Source organism: Trichomycterus rosablanca, chromosome 4 (genome assembly GCF_030014385.1).
Source record: "Trichomycterus rosablanca isolate fTriRos1 chromosome 4, fTriRos1.hap1, whole genome shotgun sequence".
NCBI lineage: Eukaryota > Metazoa > Chordata > Actinopteri > Siluriformes > Trichomycteridae > Trichomycterus > Trichomycterus rosablanca.
The window spans coordinates 27876581-27893393 of record NC_085991.1 but is presented as its reverse complement, the minus strand read 5'-3'; the positions used below and the strand labels follow the sequence as shown (position 1 = coordinate 27893393).

Below are 16813 nucleotides of genomic sequence, written 5' to 3'. Positions count from 1 at the left end.
TTCATGTAGCCGCCCAGCCCAGCCGGATGACAGAGCTGAGTTTCGAACCGACGAGTTTGAAATGTCAGCTCTGGTGTGCTAGCATGTTTTACTGCTGCACCACCCGAGTGGCTGGATTTCTGCATTATTGATTACAAAAATGTGGTCTTGATTTCCAGCTGGCTCACACCATTAATGACAAATTTTGTACTAGTAACATAAAAAATGTATATTTACACATGGAGTCACAATAAGTATGTACATTTTTGGGTTATGACTTCCAAAAGTAAATGTTTTTAAATGAGATTAGTATTGCTGAATTATCAATTAATCACTAAAGAAACAACACTAAACAAAAATTTGCAAATTTAAGGGTAACACATTGGGAAATATACACATCTAAAGCCTGGGGAAATGGCCCTGTTTTTACAATTGGAAATTCACATCATGAATGTGGAGCAAACATATTCACATTACTTGATGTCTACATGGAACAAAACCTTCAAAGTAATAGACTGAGACCTTGCAAAATCTATGCCAGAAAGTCATGGGGCTATTCAAATGGGGGCCATACCCAATATACAATCGAGTGATCAATAAAGTAATCAATGAGTGTACTGTAGCATTTAGCTAGCCATAGGGTAAGTCACTCTAATGGCTGAGAAGGATTTACATACATTATCCAGCCTAAGCTCTAAATGAATAATTTGGTTTAGGTTTGTTTGTTTGTTTATTAGGATTTTAACATCATGTTTTACACTTTGGTTACATTCATGACCGACTCGGTAGTTACTCATTACACAAGATTCCTCAGTTCACAAGGTTACATCAAACACAGTTATGGACAATTTAGTGTCTCCAATTCACCTCACTTGTATGTCTTTGGACTTTGGGAGGAAACCGGAGCTCCCGGAGGAAACCCACACAGAAAGGCCCCTGACCACCCCACCTGGGGATCGAACCCAGGACCTTCTAGTTGGTTTAGGTCAAATACCAATTGTTTTCATTTTGAAGAAGATTAGACCACGTTGTATAAGTAATTAATGCAGAATATCTAGGACATTTCGATGGTTTACAAAGTTCTTGCTTTTGTACAACTAAACATTCAGAACTATATGTATGGCAGCACACTTTAATATATGTATGTTTATTAATTTCATCATCATAATTAATACATATTTATAAACTTAAATAAACAAGTACTATGGTCAATTAAAACACAACAAAACAACAACAAACAACCCTTAAAAAAACCCATAAACCAGGAATATCCACATTTATAACCATCTGGTTCATATTAAAGTAATGCTGAGATGTATCAGTTCTGGATGGCCATGAAGTCAAGTGTTTCCATGGGACTATTTCCCTTTAAGCTAATCAGAAGATTATGTTATTCTATTCTGCCCAATAGAAACCAGAAAAAGGCCACCAAGAACTGAGCTTCCCAGCACACAATAAAACACTGCAGAGGCTTAGGAAACATAGAAGTGACAGAATAGGAAAAAACAGAAAAGTAATGATGGCTTGAAGTACCACCAACAGAAAAACATATAAGTGAATGTATGCAGAAAAGAAAAGTGGAACTTGACCAATATACATAAATTGAGGGGACTAAGTTGCTTGTTAACCACGTTATGCCTGTTTGAAGCATGCAGCAAGTGTTTGAAATGAATATTTCAGGAAGATCCTGTTCTGACTCAACTTGCCATTTCGGTTGGGATTTCAGTCTGGGTTTTGGGCCATGTTGCAAAATGAATATTTGTAATTATGTTGCTGCATTGCACAGGGCAAACACAGGTTATTAGCAGTGAAGGAAAGAAACACAGACACACAGCACAGCCACATACTATCCACATGGGGAAAAGCCAATAAATAAATCTTAATCTTATAAATAAATAAAATAGAATAATTATAATAATAATAATAAAAGAAAACAATGCTACTGGCACGGTGAGCATAATTCTTTTTACTACAATACTTAAGCATTAATAGTTATGACATAAATAGCAGCCGGAGCTGTTATTTAGAGCACAGTTGACATTGTTCTTGCAGTGGTAACATTGTGACGACTCAAAACCCACAATTTAGGCAAAAACAAAGCACAACTGCATCAGTACCATTGTTTTAAAGGGGGTAAACAGATTTTGTGTAACTACCATGTAATTACTAGATAATAAACGGTTGTATAGTACTTTTTAAAAGCTGAATCATTCTCCAAACTATACATGCTAATGTTGTAAATGATTAAACCTTTTCCCCTTTAAAGCAAGCATGGCCTGTTTCAGTTTTCTTCTGTTATTTCTACTGTTGCTGAACACTAAAGCACTCTGCCCAAACACCCAACACACTCTACACAAGCTACAGTAAAAATGGATGAACCCATTAGAACCCCCTTGTCTGTTGCAGAAAGGCAACAGAAAGAGGAAAGGGGCGTTGGCCTATTTACCTTCATCGGCTTCTATAGCCTCAATAGTAGCTGAAGAGAAGAAGGGGGAAGGGGTTACAAAACGAGTCAGAGAGGTGAGCAGAGCAGGTTACATTTGTCCATGTACAGGTCAACAAGCAGCAAAAAAGAGCCAAAATGTACGTAGATCAGAATTAAAACACGTCATCCCCATTCTGAGGTCAGCACACATACAGATTATGGTAGTAGAAAAAGAGAAGAGGAACAGGAACACCAAAAAGATGAGTGATGAAAGCTTACATCACAAGTCTCATACCATTAAGAATGGATGACTAGGAGGAATGTGAGACAGGGGCGACTAGCAATTAAAACAGTTACTGTGGGCCTGTCTGTCTCATGCTGCAGATACAAACTCTTAGCAAGAAATGGAGATTGTTTGTTTGTTTATTAGGATTTTAACATTGTTTTACACTTTGGTTACATTCATCACAGGAACGGTAGATAAAGGTTACACATGATTTATTGGTTCAAGGTCAAACACAGTCACAGGCAATTTTGTATCTCTAATTCACCTAACATACATGTCTTTGGACTGTGGGAGGAAACTGGAGCTTCCGGAGGTAACCAAACTCCAAACTATACACAAGGAGAATATGCAAACTCCACACAGAAAGGACCTGGACTGCTCCAACTGGGAATCAAACCCAGGACCTTCTTGCCGTGAGGCCACAGTGCTACCCATCAAGGCACCGTGCCTAGTCAATGGCATTATAAGTTCTAGCAAAGTATACAATACTTATTCTGATATCTAAATAAACATATATTTTACATTATAATTATTAAATAATATTGTACTATATATGCTATATTAGTATTATATATTTATTTATTAGGATTTTAACGTCATGTTTTACGCACTTTGGTTACATTCATGACAGGACATGTAATTACTGGTGACACAAGATTCATCAGTTCAAGTCTTTAATGCCAAACACAGTCATGGACAATTTAGTATCTTCAATTCACCTCACTTGCATGTCTTTGGACTGTAGGGGGAAAAAGGAGCTCGCCGAGGACCCCTACACAGACACAAGGGGAACATGCAAACTCCACACAGAAAGGACCTGGACTGCTCCAACTGGGAATCAAACCCAGGACATTCTTGCTGTAATATTACAGCGCTACCCACTGAGCATTGGTGCCGCCCCTATATTATTATAATATTATTATTATATTAAGAATTAAGCTCAATAAAATTATCTGACCACATAGTAAAAGCTTATACTTTACAAAATACAGTATTTTAATTAACTACATTTTCGTCTTTCTTATTTAATGTGAATGTGATTAGGTGATTAAGTTTAGCTTACCAGCCAAGGTTAAATTAACGGCTTTCAACTTATTTCACAATGTCAATTATTTATATGCTTTATCTGTCTGTGTTACAGCCTATCTTTTCCCTTTTTCATCTGGATTGTTTGTTCTTCTGTCTGGTCTTTCATGTTTTCTGCCCATTCCATTGTCTGTCGTCCGTTATTTGGTAAATTATCTGATCTTTAATGTGTCTGTTTACTTGGTTATTTATTTACGCAATTTCTTGTTTGGTCTGTCTGTTGGTTTTGTGCATTTTTTGTCAGTAAACTCATACGTTTTGTTCTAGTAGTCCTTTTTTTGTTGGTTAACTCATGGTTAACCCGTTACATAGTCTGTCCATTATGTCCCTTGACCATTTTTGTCCTTTCTTACATTTCTTTGTACTGCTTTCATTCTTTCTTCATTCCTGCCTCGCTTCTTTTGGTTCTTGTTTATTTTTCATTCATGCCTTCCTTCCTACCTTTCTTTCATTTTTTTTGCTTTCGTCACATTTTTCTTTCTTTCTTTGTTTAAATCCCCTTTTGCCTCTTCCTTCTTTCTTACCTCCACTCAACCCCATTTTTCTTCACTTTAGACTTTCTTCTTTCTTGCTTTTTTACTTCAAACTAATTTCGAACCAACTTTAAATATACCAAGCCAATGTTTAGTTATTCTATTTCCCCACTACTATTACACCATACACTACAAATTTCAGGATGTTATCAGGATTTTCTTCTTTTTGAGTGGACATAGTGAAGATAGTGTTCATATATTATGTATGTTATAAAAAACAGGATAATTGATTTCGAACCATGACTACTTTTTTTATATAAAGCATAACTGAACCCCTGTCAATTTATAAAAAAAATATATATATCTGTATATAATAGCATTGATCAAATTGTTTGGTAAGGATAAAGACAAAAGTGGTACTGAAGGAAAAAACAGCACTGCAGAGGAAGCACTGAAATGTGTTGAAGAGAAAACATTTACTGAATGTATTTCTACTGTTGCTAGGACAAGAATGAACTTATATTTATATGGTATGTCTTTACTATAAACTATCTACTGTGTGTGTGTGTGTGTGTGTGTGTGTGTGTGTAAGCTCACCAAGTTATTAACTGAACTAGCAACCAGAAAAAAGTAAACATTTGTTCATACTTATTTACAATAAGAAAAGTAACAACAGAAACAGTGAGATTTACACAGCTGGAACACATGGCATGCCTGGCATTCAGAAAGCAACTACGTCAAAGGCCAATGTAAAAAAAATTAATAGCTTTTTAACAACAGGGTAAATATATGTTTAGAAGTAGCCACAGCAGATGCCTTTAACTGACAATGTCTTCTGCTAACTGTTTATTACAGTGGAAAATAATTGCATGTTAAAATGATGAGGTAACATTTTCCAATTAATGTGCTGTGGAGGAGAGACTGTAAAGTTCCACATAATTTGTCCCTTAAAGAACTGAAAAAAAATGCATAAACATCCTATCACAAACAATTTAATAATATTATGGGAGCATTTAAGTATGAATTATAGTTTGAGTAAATTATTGGCTACTTTTGGCTATTCAGGCTACCCTGAATGTACTGGTTCCAATTTTTTATATTTTGTATATCCCTGTATACAAGCAAATGAATCTTTAAAACAACTTTCATGATCATTTGTGGTATAGGAATATTCTTAAAAATCTCCTTTTTAACATGGCATGAGCTTTATCATTATACTATCAGTAACACGTATGAAATGTGTTATTAATAATAATGACCAATTATTTCCTAATGAATCACAAAAAATTTATGAGTTATCAAGAAGAAAAACAGTTCTTGCGTGTAATATTTGTAAGTGAATTATAACCACAAATCAGAAGTTGGGACAGTATGGAAATACAGTGTTTCTTACATTTACTTCTATTTCATTGCAGACAGTTTGAACCCAAGATATTTCATGTTTTGTCTCATCAACTTCATTTAATTCATTAATATACCTCCATTCCTGTATTTCAGACCTGCAACACATTCCAAAAGAGGATGGGGGCAGTTTAGGGCTACTAGTGAGCAAAAACACTAAATAATGATGTGATTTCAAACAGGTAATGCTAATCTTGGTTTGGTACAAAAGCAGCATCCACGAAAGGCTGAGTCTTTGATGAGCAAAGATGATCAGAGGATCTCCAGTTCAACAAATGTGTGAGAAAACTGTTGAAATGTTTAAAAACAACGTACCTCAAAGAAATATTGGAAGGGATTTGAATGTTTCTCCCTTTACAGTGCATAATATCATTAAACGATTCAAGGAATCTGGAGGAATTTTAGTGCGTAAAGAGCAAGGGCGCAGCTGTGATCAACAGCAGGGATCTTCGATTCTGCAGATGAAAAAGATGTCATACATGTTTTACCATGCCAACTTTTTTGGAATGTGTTGCAGATCTAAAATGGAGGAATGGAGGTATATTAACAAATGAGATAAAGTTGACCAGACAAAACATGGAATATATTGGGTTCATATTGTCTGCAATGAAATAAAAGTCAAAGTAAATGTAAGACTGCAGGTTTATTTGTAATTTATGGGGCCATATTAGTTTCATGTAAACATGTTTAAAAGAGATTCCATAACACATTATACCTGTAATGTCTAGGAAGAAAGGGGGAGAAGAAAAGACAATGTTTGACAATAGATTGCACAGAAAACCAGAGAGGCTTTTGTTCCGAACACCACCAGAGAAGAAGGTATCAGTGTAAGGATTTTAAAGCAAATAGCACTTAGTTACCAGGTTACACCTTGGACTTATACTCACTGGTATTTTAAAAAAGTATCAGGATTTAAATTACACTTTATTAAATACACCTATTTAGTTTGACTTGTTTTATGTCTAAAGTTATAAGCTTATGTTTTGTCATTTGTTGTTTTTGTTTAGTTATTCTCCTACTATCTCTTAATGAGAGACCTATTGTCTACTGTCTATTGTTAGCTAGATATGTTGCGATGGTTATTTTTGTATTTTTAGAAAATATGTACTCTGTGTTCATGAAGATTTATAGTGTAATGCCAGATATGTTGCCTGTATAATGCTAAAGATGTACCACTTCAGTGAGTGCTGTCTGTGTATTGCCTCCACATGACCTAGTTTAAAGCTAAATAATAAATTATGAATAACTTTAAAACACATCAAAGGACTGGGCAGTGTGTTTCTACATGGATAGCTTACAGCTACGTACACATTTAAGTGTGTGTAGTTCAATTAATTATCAAGGTTACTTTTGTTCAGTGTTGTAATCATGACAAATGTCCTCCAATAACACTACTGTACAGATACAGAGTAGATCCATGTCCACAAACCACTTACCCATCCAAAAGATTGGCTAAAATATTTGCTTTGGTCATCGTTTAAGTATGTTAATGTTTTTATCAATGCCTCTGTATATCTTTTCACCTAAAATGTAGCAGCTCATGCTCACACATAAGAAGACCCTGTAAAGTGAACTGTCAGTCCAGTTGACGATTATTACTCAGGTGAATGTGCATGTGTACACGGGATGCAGGGAATCATACACATCTGATTCAAGCTGCCTGTCCACTATAAAATAAATCAGATCTGCTCTGCCTGTGTGCTATAAAACAAAAGTGTTGTAAAAAGTGAGTTTGAAATCCCCCTCATGCAGAGGTGTGTGTGAGGGGGTGCATAGCTTACCGTTCTGGAGTTTCTCTCTGCCTCCCGAGAGAACACCACTGGGTAGCATGCCAGTGGGGGTGAGACCCTTCAGAGTCAGCACACTCTCACTCTCCTCTCTAAAACAGATATACAACATTGCACCAGCATGGTAAACACCAGTACAACACACAGCTGTTGCTGAATTGATGTAGAAATATTGGACAACACATCAGCAGATAGAAAAGTAATTAGATATTCATTAAAATATTTAAATATCACAGCTGTTATTTTAATTTAATTAGTGATTAAATTACAGTATATCTAGTATGGTAGTTTGCCATTTTGGTCACAGCATTTATTGTGCTTTATTGTATTGACTTTTACATATACCGTTAATGATATAAACAGTACACCCATGATAGTAACACACCCGTAGTACACCCACATTACACCCAATAGTACACCCATGGTAGTAGTACACCCATGACAGTAGTACACCCATAATACACCCACAATAGTAGTACACCCATAGTACACCTATGGTAGTAGTACACCCATAGCACACCCATGATAGTAGTTCACCCATGATAGTAGTACACCCATAGTACACCCATGATAGTAGTACACCCATAGTACACCCATGATAGTAGTTCAACCATGATAGTAGTACACCCATAGTACACCCATGATAGTAGTTCAACCATGATAGTAGTACACCCATGATAGTAGTACACCCATGATAGTAGTACACCCATCGTACACCTATGATAGTAGTTCACCCATGATAGTAGTTCACCCATGATAGTAGTACACCCATAGTACACCCATGAAAGTCGTTCAACCATGATAGTAGTACACCCATAGTACACCCATGATAGTAGTTCAACCATGATAGTAGTACACCCATCGTACACCTATGATAGTAGTACACCCAATAGTACACCCATGATAGTAGTACACCCATAGTACACCTATGATAGTAGTACACCCATGATAGTAGTAAACCCATGATAGTAGTAAACCCATAATAGTAGTACACCCATAATAGTAGTACACCTAATGGTACAACTACAATAATAGCACACCCACACTACACCCATGATAGTAGTACATCCATAGTACACCTCTGATAGTAGAACACCAGTAGTAAACACATAGTACACCCACAATAGTAGTACACCTATGATAGTAGTGCACCCATTGTACACCCATTATAGTAGTACACCCATGATAGTACTACACCCATGGTACACCTATGGTAGTAGTACACCCATAGTACACCCATGATAGTACTACACCCATGGTACACCTATGGTAGTAGTACACCCATAGTACACCCATGATAGTAGTACACCCATGATAGTACTACACCCATGGTACACCTATGGTAGTAGTACACCCATAGTACACCCATTATAGTAGTACACCCATGATAGTACTACACCCATGGTACACCTATGGTAGTAGTACACCCATAGTACACCCATTATAGTAGTACACCCATGATAGTAGTACACCCATGGTACACCTATGGTAGTAGTACACCCATAGTACACCCATGATAGTACTACACCCATGGTACACCTATGGTAGTAGTACACCCATAGTACACCCATGATAGTAGTACACCCATAGTACTTGAGTGTTCTGTATCAGGCATGTATGCTCACTACTCACCGGTTTTATCAAAATCTTACCGTAGGACTGAAAACACCCTTGCCATTTTCCCAATGGCACGAATCTTATTCCGGATTACTTCTTTGCGTGCAGAGGCTGTTGGACCTACACACACACACACACACACACACACACACACACACAATTAAAAAAGCACACAAAACACCACAGAGAAGGCCGGAAGCTACATAAAGTTCAAACTCAACTCCATTAGCCCATCCACTTTCTATTGTTAATGGTAGCCAAGAAACAGCCTCAAATATTTAACACTTTTTAAATATTAAATATGCTCAGTTCCATCCTAACGTCCAGAAAGACAAACAGCTGAACTGACTCAACAGTGCCTTAGGGTGCAACTACTAATCAACAGCGATTTTAACCAATTCGTTATCGTTGCAGGTCAGATCTATGAAGTAGTTCCTAACAGCAGTCCACACCATCAGTCTTTAGAATGTGAAGCACATGCTAAGCATTTGATTAGCCTGTTGATTTCTGCAGCCAGGGTTACAGTGAGGTCACTCACAGCACTGCTCCACACATTTACTAATTAATGACTGATTAATCAAGCTAGCTTAAGGGGCCTTGTGGAAAACTTGCTGTAATAAATAAAAAAATGATGCACACAACTCCTACACATGCTGTGAGACCTGATTTGTAAACACTGGAAGTTATAAATCTCACACACACACACACAGACAGAGACTATAAGGCCAAAAGTATTTGGACACCTGAGCTTCTTGAACCGTCCATTAACATTTACATTTTCGGCATTAAGCAGAAGCCTTTATCCAAAGTGACTTAAAATACAGTAACAGTATACAGTCTGAGCAACTGAGGGTTAAGGGCCTTGCTCAAGGGCCCAACAGCAGCAACCTGGCAGTGGTGGGGCTTGAACCAGCGACCATCTGATTAATAGTCCAGTACCTTAACCACTAGGCTACGACTTGTGAATAGCTTTCAGCTATAACAACAGCCACTCTTCTAAGAAGGCTTCTCATAAGACTTTGACAATGTCTTTGACAATTTGTGCCCATTCAGTCAAAAGAACATTTGTATGGCTGGGCACTGATGTTGGTCAAGAAAGCCTTAGTTGATGTTCCAGTTCATTCCAAAACTGTTTAGTGGGGCTGAGGTCAAGGCTTTATGCAGGCCACTTTTCTTCATGTCTTTATAGAGCTTGCTTTGTGCACAGAGGTACAGTCATGCTAGAAAAGAAATGTTGCTGCAAAGTTGAAAGTGTATAATTTCTATAATATAATTGATTTACTACACCTGTTAGCAATTGTTGTGGCTGAAACACAAACTCTATAATTAGAAGGGGTGTCCCAATACTTTTGACCATTTTGTCCATAGTATGTGTGTGTGCCCATCATGATTTACATATAACACACACCATGTTGAATCAGTACTCTTTTATCATTTAAGTCAAACAAAATGTTGCAAAAACAAAATGCATTGGGCTACAGGGATGACGAAAAAAGTGATATGACCAGATAAGTCATCTTTCACCATATTCTAGACAAGTAGGCATGTGCATGTCTCAAGTGCATGAAAAGAACAGAAAATAAACGAGTACCTGAGAAGGAAAGAAAAGACCTGAGTACTTGAGGAGGAGTAGCTCTTGTGTGATGTATTGTTATCTACATTTCTGAATAGCAATTCACTCCTAAAGCTTGTAAACCCCATTGGCTCCTAAAATCTATGACAATGGGGTATTGCACTAAATATGTACATCTAGATTAACCTTGCAGGCACACCATTCGCAAACCATGTTTTACAGACCTACTTTAGCTGTACACAGATGCAGCACCATTAGTACAAACTGTATACTGAATAATAATAATAATAATTGTAAGTTTTAGTGTTATTCAATCTGTTAGCCAAAAATACAAACAATAGCAAGGCAGCACTGTGCACACGGCATGGCAGGTAAGAGGTGGTACCTTTCTTGGGGGCATATATTAGCTGTCCTTCTCAAGAACACCCCAGAACAGAACAGAAGAAGAACAGAAAAATGATCAGAGAATGAATCAGAATTAAGAAAGAAGGGAATAGAGAGAAAGAAATGTGTGATTATACGTAGGGCCCTAGCTAATTCACCGCTGTGAAAATCGCGTCACGGACCGTGAAATGAGCTGTGTCCCATGAAATGAGCCGCTTCCCGTGTAATATGCAGTTTAAAATAAGACACAATATGCAATATGAGGCGGCTATCATACAGCATCATAATTGCATTTGAGTAAGAGACTTTAATGTGTTGTCGTGTGCTGTCAATCTTTGATGTATGTGTTTATGTATTAAGTGCATTTTGTCCCTTTGGGGATTCCATAGTCAATTGAAAGTGTGCTTCTCTACACACGTGATCATCTCTCTGTAGTCTGTGCTCGAAAAACAAGCCAGTAAAGTATTATGCTTTTTAGTTTGCCTATGTACAGTTTATTTCATTCTCTATAAACTCGAGGTCCATGAAATTAAGCACATTTTCTTGTGAATTTAGTAGGGCCCTACTTATAGGTAATAACAATGAAGAGGGAGAAACAGAGAGAGACAGACAGACATGAAGCAAAAGAAAGGAAATGATTGACCCAATGACTGTGGGAAAAAAAGAAAAGACATTGGTTAGATAAAGCAAGAAAATGTTAGGAAAAATAAAAAAAAACAAATGTGTGAACTAAACAGTGAAAACAGACAGAAAAATAATTAATAAGGAAAAAGAAAGGAAAACAATTTTAAGGCTGTTTCACAGAATACTTTAGTCTGTACCCAGGACTGATTCTGGAATCATTTAAGAGAGGGCTGCTGTTACAATTGGTGGATTACAGGCAAAACTAAAACTATTAAAACTATTAAATAAAAATGCAATACATCTTTAAACTAATCTGTTTCTTTAAACTAAAACATTATAGCCATATTATTAATTCAGAGTGACCACTATGTGATTTTTTCAGCTACAACAACAGCTATCACAAAACTTCAAAGTATGTCTTTGGTAATTTGTGCCCATTTAGTCAAAAAAGCATTTGTATACCCAGGCACTGATGTTGGTCAAGAAAGCCTCAGTTAATGTACCGGTTTATTCCAAAGCTGTTTTGTGGAGCTGAGGTCAGGGCTCTGTCCAGGCCACAGGAGTTTCTTAACCAAACTTTTCTTCATGTGTTTACAGAGCTTGCTTTGTGCACATTTCATTAAATTAACAATACACAATGAAATGTTTTCAGCACAAAAGAAAAGCAAAAGCCTTAATCTGGTGTCATTTGTTTTACACAATGTTTAATTAAAATGCTGAATGAATGTTTATCTTTTGTGCAGCATTTCTACCTGTGACTTAGAATAAAATGCCTTTATTTGTCATTTTTACATATACAGATGTACAGTACAACAAAATTCTTTCTTCACATATCCAAGCTCATTTGGAAGCTGGGGTCAGAGCGCAGGGTCAGCCATTGCATGGAGGCCTTGGAACAGAGAGAGTTAAGGACCTTGCTCAAGGGCCCAACAGTGGCTGTATGACAGAGCTGGGATTCAAACTCTCAACCTTTCAGTTGATAGCCCTAAGCTCTACCCACTAGGCTACCACTGTTCCAAACATTTAACAGTTTTGTGTTTTGATTTTTATATTTTGTCAAGTCCAAATGTGTGATTTATCCTAATCAGGTTTGCAGGTTTCTGGAATTTACTTATTCGTGTTAGGAAAGAAGTTAGCCAGTCCACCTTCTGCATGTTTTTGCAGACAGAGTTAGAATCTAGGTTTTCAGGACCCTACTGCTTTGCTGCACTTGCACTACTTGCTGCATCACTGCTCTGCCCATTTGCTGTTCAGTTAAGTTAAAGCAAATGAACACTGGAGCCATCTGCTGCTCATTTAGATTTTAACTTCACTAACGTTACAGAATTTAATAGTGCAAAAACAATAAGCAGTGGTCCACATAGATGAAACACTATTATGGCCAAATGAGCCTTGTTTTAGCATATCAGTGCACATTTGGTGTACAACAAGAAAATGTAACAGACCCAAATACTGAACCACTACTGTAGGGGTGTCTGGGAATGTAAAAATATTTATACACACACACTATATGGCCAAAAGTGTGTGAAATTCAGGTCTTTCAGACAGACCCATAGCTAACAGGTGTATAATATAAATTAAATAATATAATAAATACGCTTCCAACTTTGAACAATTTGGGCAAGGGTTTTTTTCTGTTCCTGTGTTACACAAAGTGAGCTCCCTAAAGACAAAGTGGCCTGCACAGATGCCTGATTTCAACCCCAGTTAACACCTTTGGAATGATCTAGAATACAAATTGTGAGCCACACCTTCTTACCTCACATCAGTGCCAGACCTAATAAATGGTCATTTCTCTAAATGAGGATACATTCCCACTAACACATTAAAAAATTTTGTGGAAAGCACTCCTAAAAAATTAAAGGCAAACCCTATATTACTGCCAATTGCCAATTTGAAAAAAGATGACCAACAAGCTCATGGTCAAGCATCCACATATTTTTGGCTATATTGTTTAAAGATATATTTATTCTTAATACAGCATCTTGTTTCATATATATATATATATGAAACCGTGAGTAAATTGGTGAGTGAGTGATACCCTAGGATGGACGGTGCCCTCCATTGTGTCCTCACCATATGCACAGTGCTTCTGGGTGCCACCAGAACTTAAATTACTAAATAACCTTTCAGTAGCATCACTATAAATATTTTTAGTAGAATCTTAGAAGTATTTATTTATAAGGCTTAAAATAATAAAAATAATGATAGTAAAATTAAAAATAAAATATAGAGTAGTGGAGTTGTGGAGATAAATCCCACACAGATTTAAATCAAGTAAAACGCTGGTGTGCATCCATTAACACAAATCTGTTTTTAATGTGAAACGGAAACTTCCTTTGAGACACACATTTGCAGTTTTCAGCTGAGTAGAACTTTCAATGTCGTATCAAATGTGAAATCAAATGGAAACAAAGTACTGACACTGCAGCATCCAAACATAACAATTCTTGTGTATTACTGTTGCAGTTCTATACAGTAATTACACACCAATCAACCATAACATTAAAACCACATCCTTGTTTCTACACTCGCTGTCCATTTTATCAGCTCCACTTACCATATAGAAGCACTTTGTAGTTCTACAATTACTGACTATAGTCCATCTGTTTCTCTGCATGCTTTGTAAGCCCCATTTCATGCTGTTCTTCAATGGTCAGGAATCTCCAAGGACTGCTACAAAGTAGGTATAATTTGGGTGGTGGTTGATTCTCAGCACTGCAGTGACACTGACATGGTGGTGGCGTGTTAGTGTGTGTTGTGCTGGTATGAGTGGATAAGACATATATCCAGCCAACAGCGGCCCGTGGGCAGCGTCCTGTGACCACTGATGAAGATCTCAAAGATGAGCAACTCAAACAGCAGCAAAAGATGAGCGATCGTCTTTGACTTTACATCTACAAGGTAGACCAACTAGGTAGGAGTGTCCAATAGAGTGGACAGCGAGTGGACACGGTATTTAAAAACTCCAGCAGTGCTGCTGTGTCTTATCCACTCATACCAGCACAACACACACTAACACACCACCATTATGTCAGTGTCACTGCAGTGCTGAGAATGATCCAACACCTAAATAATAACTGCTCTGTGGTGGTCCTGTGAGAGTCCTGATCATTGAAGAACAGCATGAAAGGGGGCTAACAAAGCATGCAGAGAAACAGATGGACTACAGTCAGTAATTGTAGAACTACAAAGTGCTTCTATATGGTAAGTGGAGCTGATAAAATGGACAGTGAGTGTAGATACAAGGAGGTGGTTTTAATGTTATGGCTGATCGGTGTATAAAGTTTATAACAAACATGTGAGCACTCTCAGAAATAGAGGTAGTAAAATGTATGTAAATGGTTGCTTGGGTGGTAGGCTCAAGGATACATATTTGTACCTTTACTGTGTATGTTTTGTCATTAAGTACATGTTTGCACCTTAAACTCACTTAAGGTACATAACACTGCTTTAAATTAGATGGCTTATTTGAATTTTTCTATCTTTCAGTACACATTAAGGCACAAAAGATGTACTCTTGAGAGTACCACCCCAGTGACAAGCAAAAGAACATTTTAGTAATTCCATTTCTGAGAGCGTGTTAAAATAATTAATTATGGTAGCTGTTCTTTTTATAATAATAATTGTTAAATATTTAAAATAAATATTTTACTTGTAAAAGTGCCCCATAAGTTTATTGTGTTCTAAATACAGGACATGTCTCCATACATTCCAGTTGGTGGTAATAATTTATTACAGTTGCTGACAGTGTCACTAGCTGTAGGTAGTTAGATTACACCTATTAGACTGAGCCACAAGCATAAGAAGCCCTGTTCAGGGGATAAAAGATTTTCACAAGTAACTCGGATCCATTTCTAATCAGTGTCAGGTTCCAAGATTATATGTACAAACTGCTGGCCGTAAGTTCACTGTACACGAAACAGGGTTCTTATTGACATGGTCTAACTAACTATCACTTTATGCTAGAAGAAAATTTGAAAAGACTGCCACATGTAATCCAGAAACAACCAAAAAAACACATCTGCCATCAAGGTGGGGTGCCTTGGTGTTCCAGCAGGCTTTAATTAAGTTGTTTAAAAAGCTGTACTGTATGAAAAAGTTAAAACAAACCAGAGTCAGTTACCAGAGTTACCAGAGTTAGAACGAGCCAAATAACCAAATATAAGGTGTGCTGTATGTATAGCACTGACCCATCAAAATGTGACTTTTTTCATAAAACCCAAAGTAAACTTATGAAGGAGCTCAAATTTATATTAAATTTATATGTTTAAGACAGAGAGAAAGTCCAGTTGCAGAAATTCTCTCATTGTTTTGGGATCTGATTATTTCAGGCTGACATAACATTAGATCTATTGGATATCATTTTCTAAACAGAAATACTATAATTGTATTATAGACAAGTCCTGTTTGTATGTAACCCCTCTTACCATCAATTTCCTCATCTGTAGTCAGTTCATCATTGGAGCAGATGCTCAGCACGTTTACCAGCATCTCAGTTACTGAGGATGAAAGAGAGAGAGAGTGAAAGAGAGATGGCTTAACGTCTTCTACAAAAAGTGGTACATGCACAACAAACCCATAAAATAAACAGTGGATTTTAACCTCTTTGCTCACTTCGTACTGTGGATATGATTTAAAATGCATATAATTGTGGCGCTCGAGTGGCACAGCAGTAAATTACGGCAGTCCACTACCGCTAGGATCCAGTGTTTCAATCCTCAGCGGCGCTATTGCCCGGTCGAGCCATTTACATACAGACATGACAGGCTATGTCGGGGGAGGGGAGGGGGATTGACGCCCTGTCCGAGTTACGTTGCTGCGTTGTGGCCAGTAATTCCAGGGAGGCTGGAGCCATTACGACTCTGACCAGCAGAAGGCGGTGGTGAAACATAAAAATGAAATGACATGTAAATAGCTGTTATTTTTACCCATTAGTATAATTAAATCAATACTGTTAATAAAAATCCCTTATTCACAAAAAGTATCTGGTGAGATCATTTACAGTGAGATTTACATTCTGTTGGCTTTAGGTATCATTGAATTGTGTCGAGGAATCCACTGGAGTTCACTTTGACTGGACATGTCCAAGGGCCCACACATTGTACAACATTGTCAGGACAAAAGTCCACGGTACAGTCTGTGTCTCTCCATGATTAATCTTTGACGAGGCACTGA

The 16813-nt window shown here is 37.2% G+C and overlaps 1 protein-coding gene across 4 annotated transcripts in view; it reads right to left on the bottom strand.

Moving 5' to 3' along the window:
• Positions 1–16813, bottom strand: part of LOC134312289 (protein phosphatase 3 catalytic subunit alpha) — a 163248-nt gene that overhangs the window by 2182 nt on the left and 144253 nt on the right. The window contains exons 10-14 of one of the 4 annotated variants that reach the window (XM_062994120.1): positions 16066–16137; positions 11013–11039; positions 9090–9174; positions 7432–7529; positions 2426–2455 (exon numbers count right to left, since the gene is read on the bottom strand). In XM_062994120.1, coding sequence (XP_062850190.1) covers positions 2426–2455; positions 7432–7529; positions 9090–9174; positions 11013–11039; positions 16066–16137 — 312 coding nt within the window. The remainder of the gene's footprint in view (positions 1–2425; positions 2456–7431; positions 7530–9089; positions 9175–11012; positions 11040–16065; positions 16138–16813) is intronic. The other 3 variants (XM_062994122.1, XM_062994121.1, XM_062994123.1) reach the window with 3 other exon arrangements.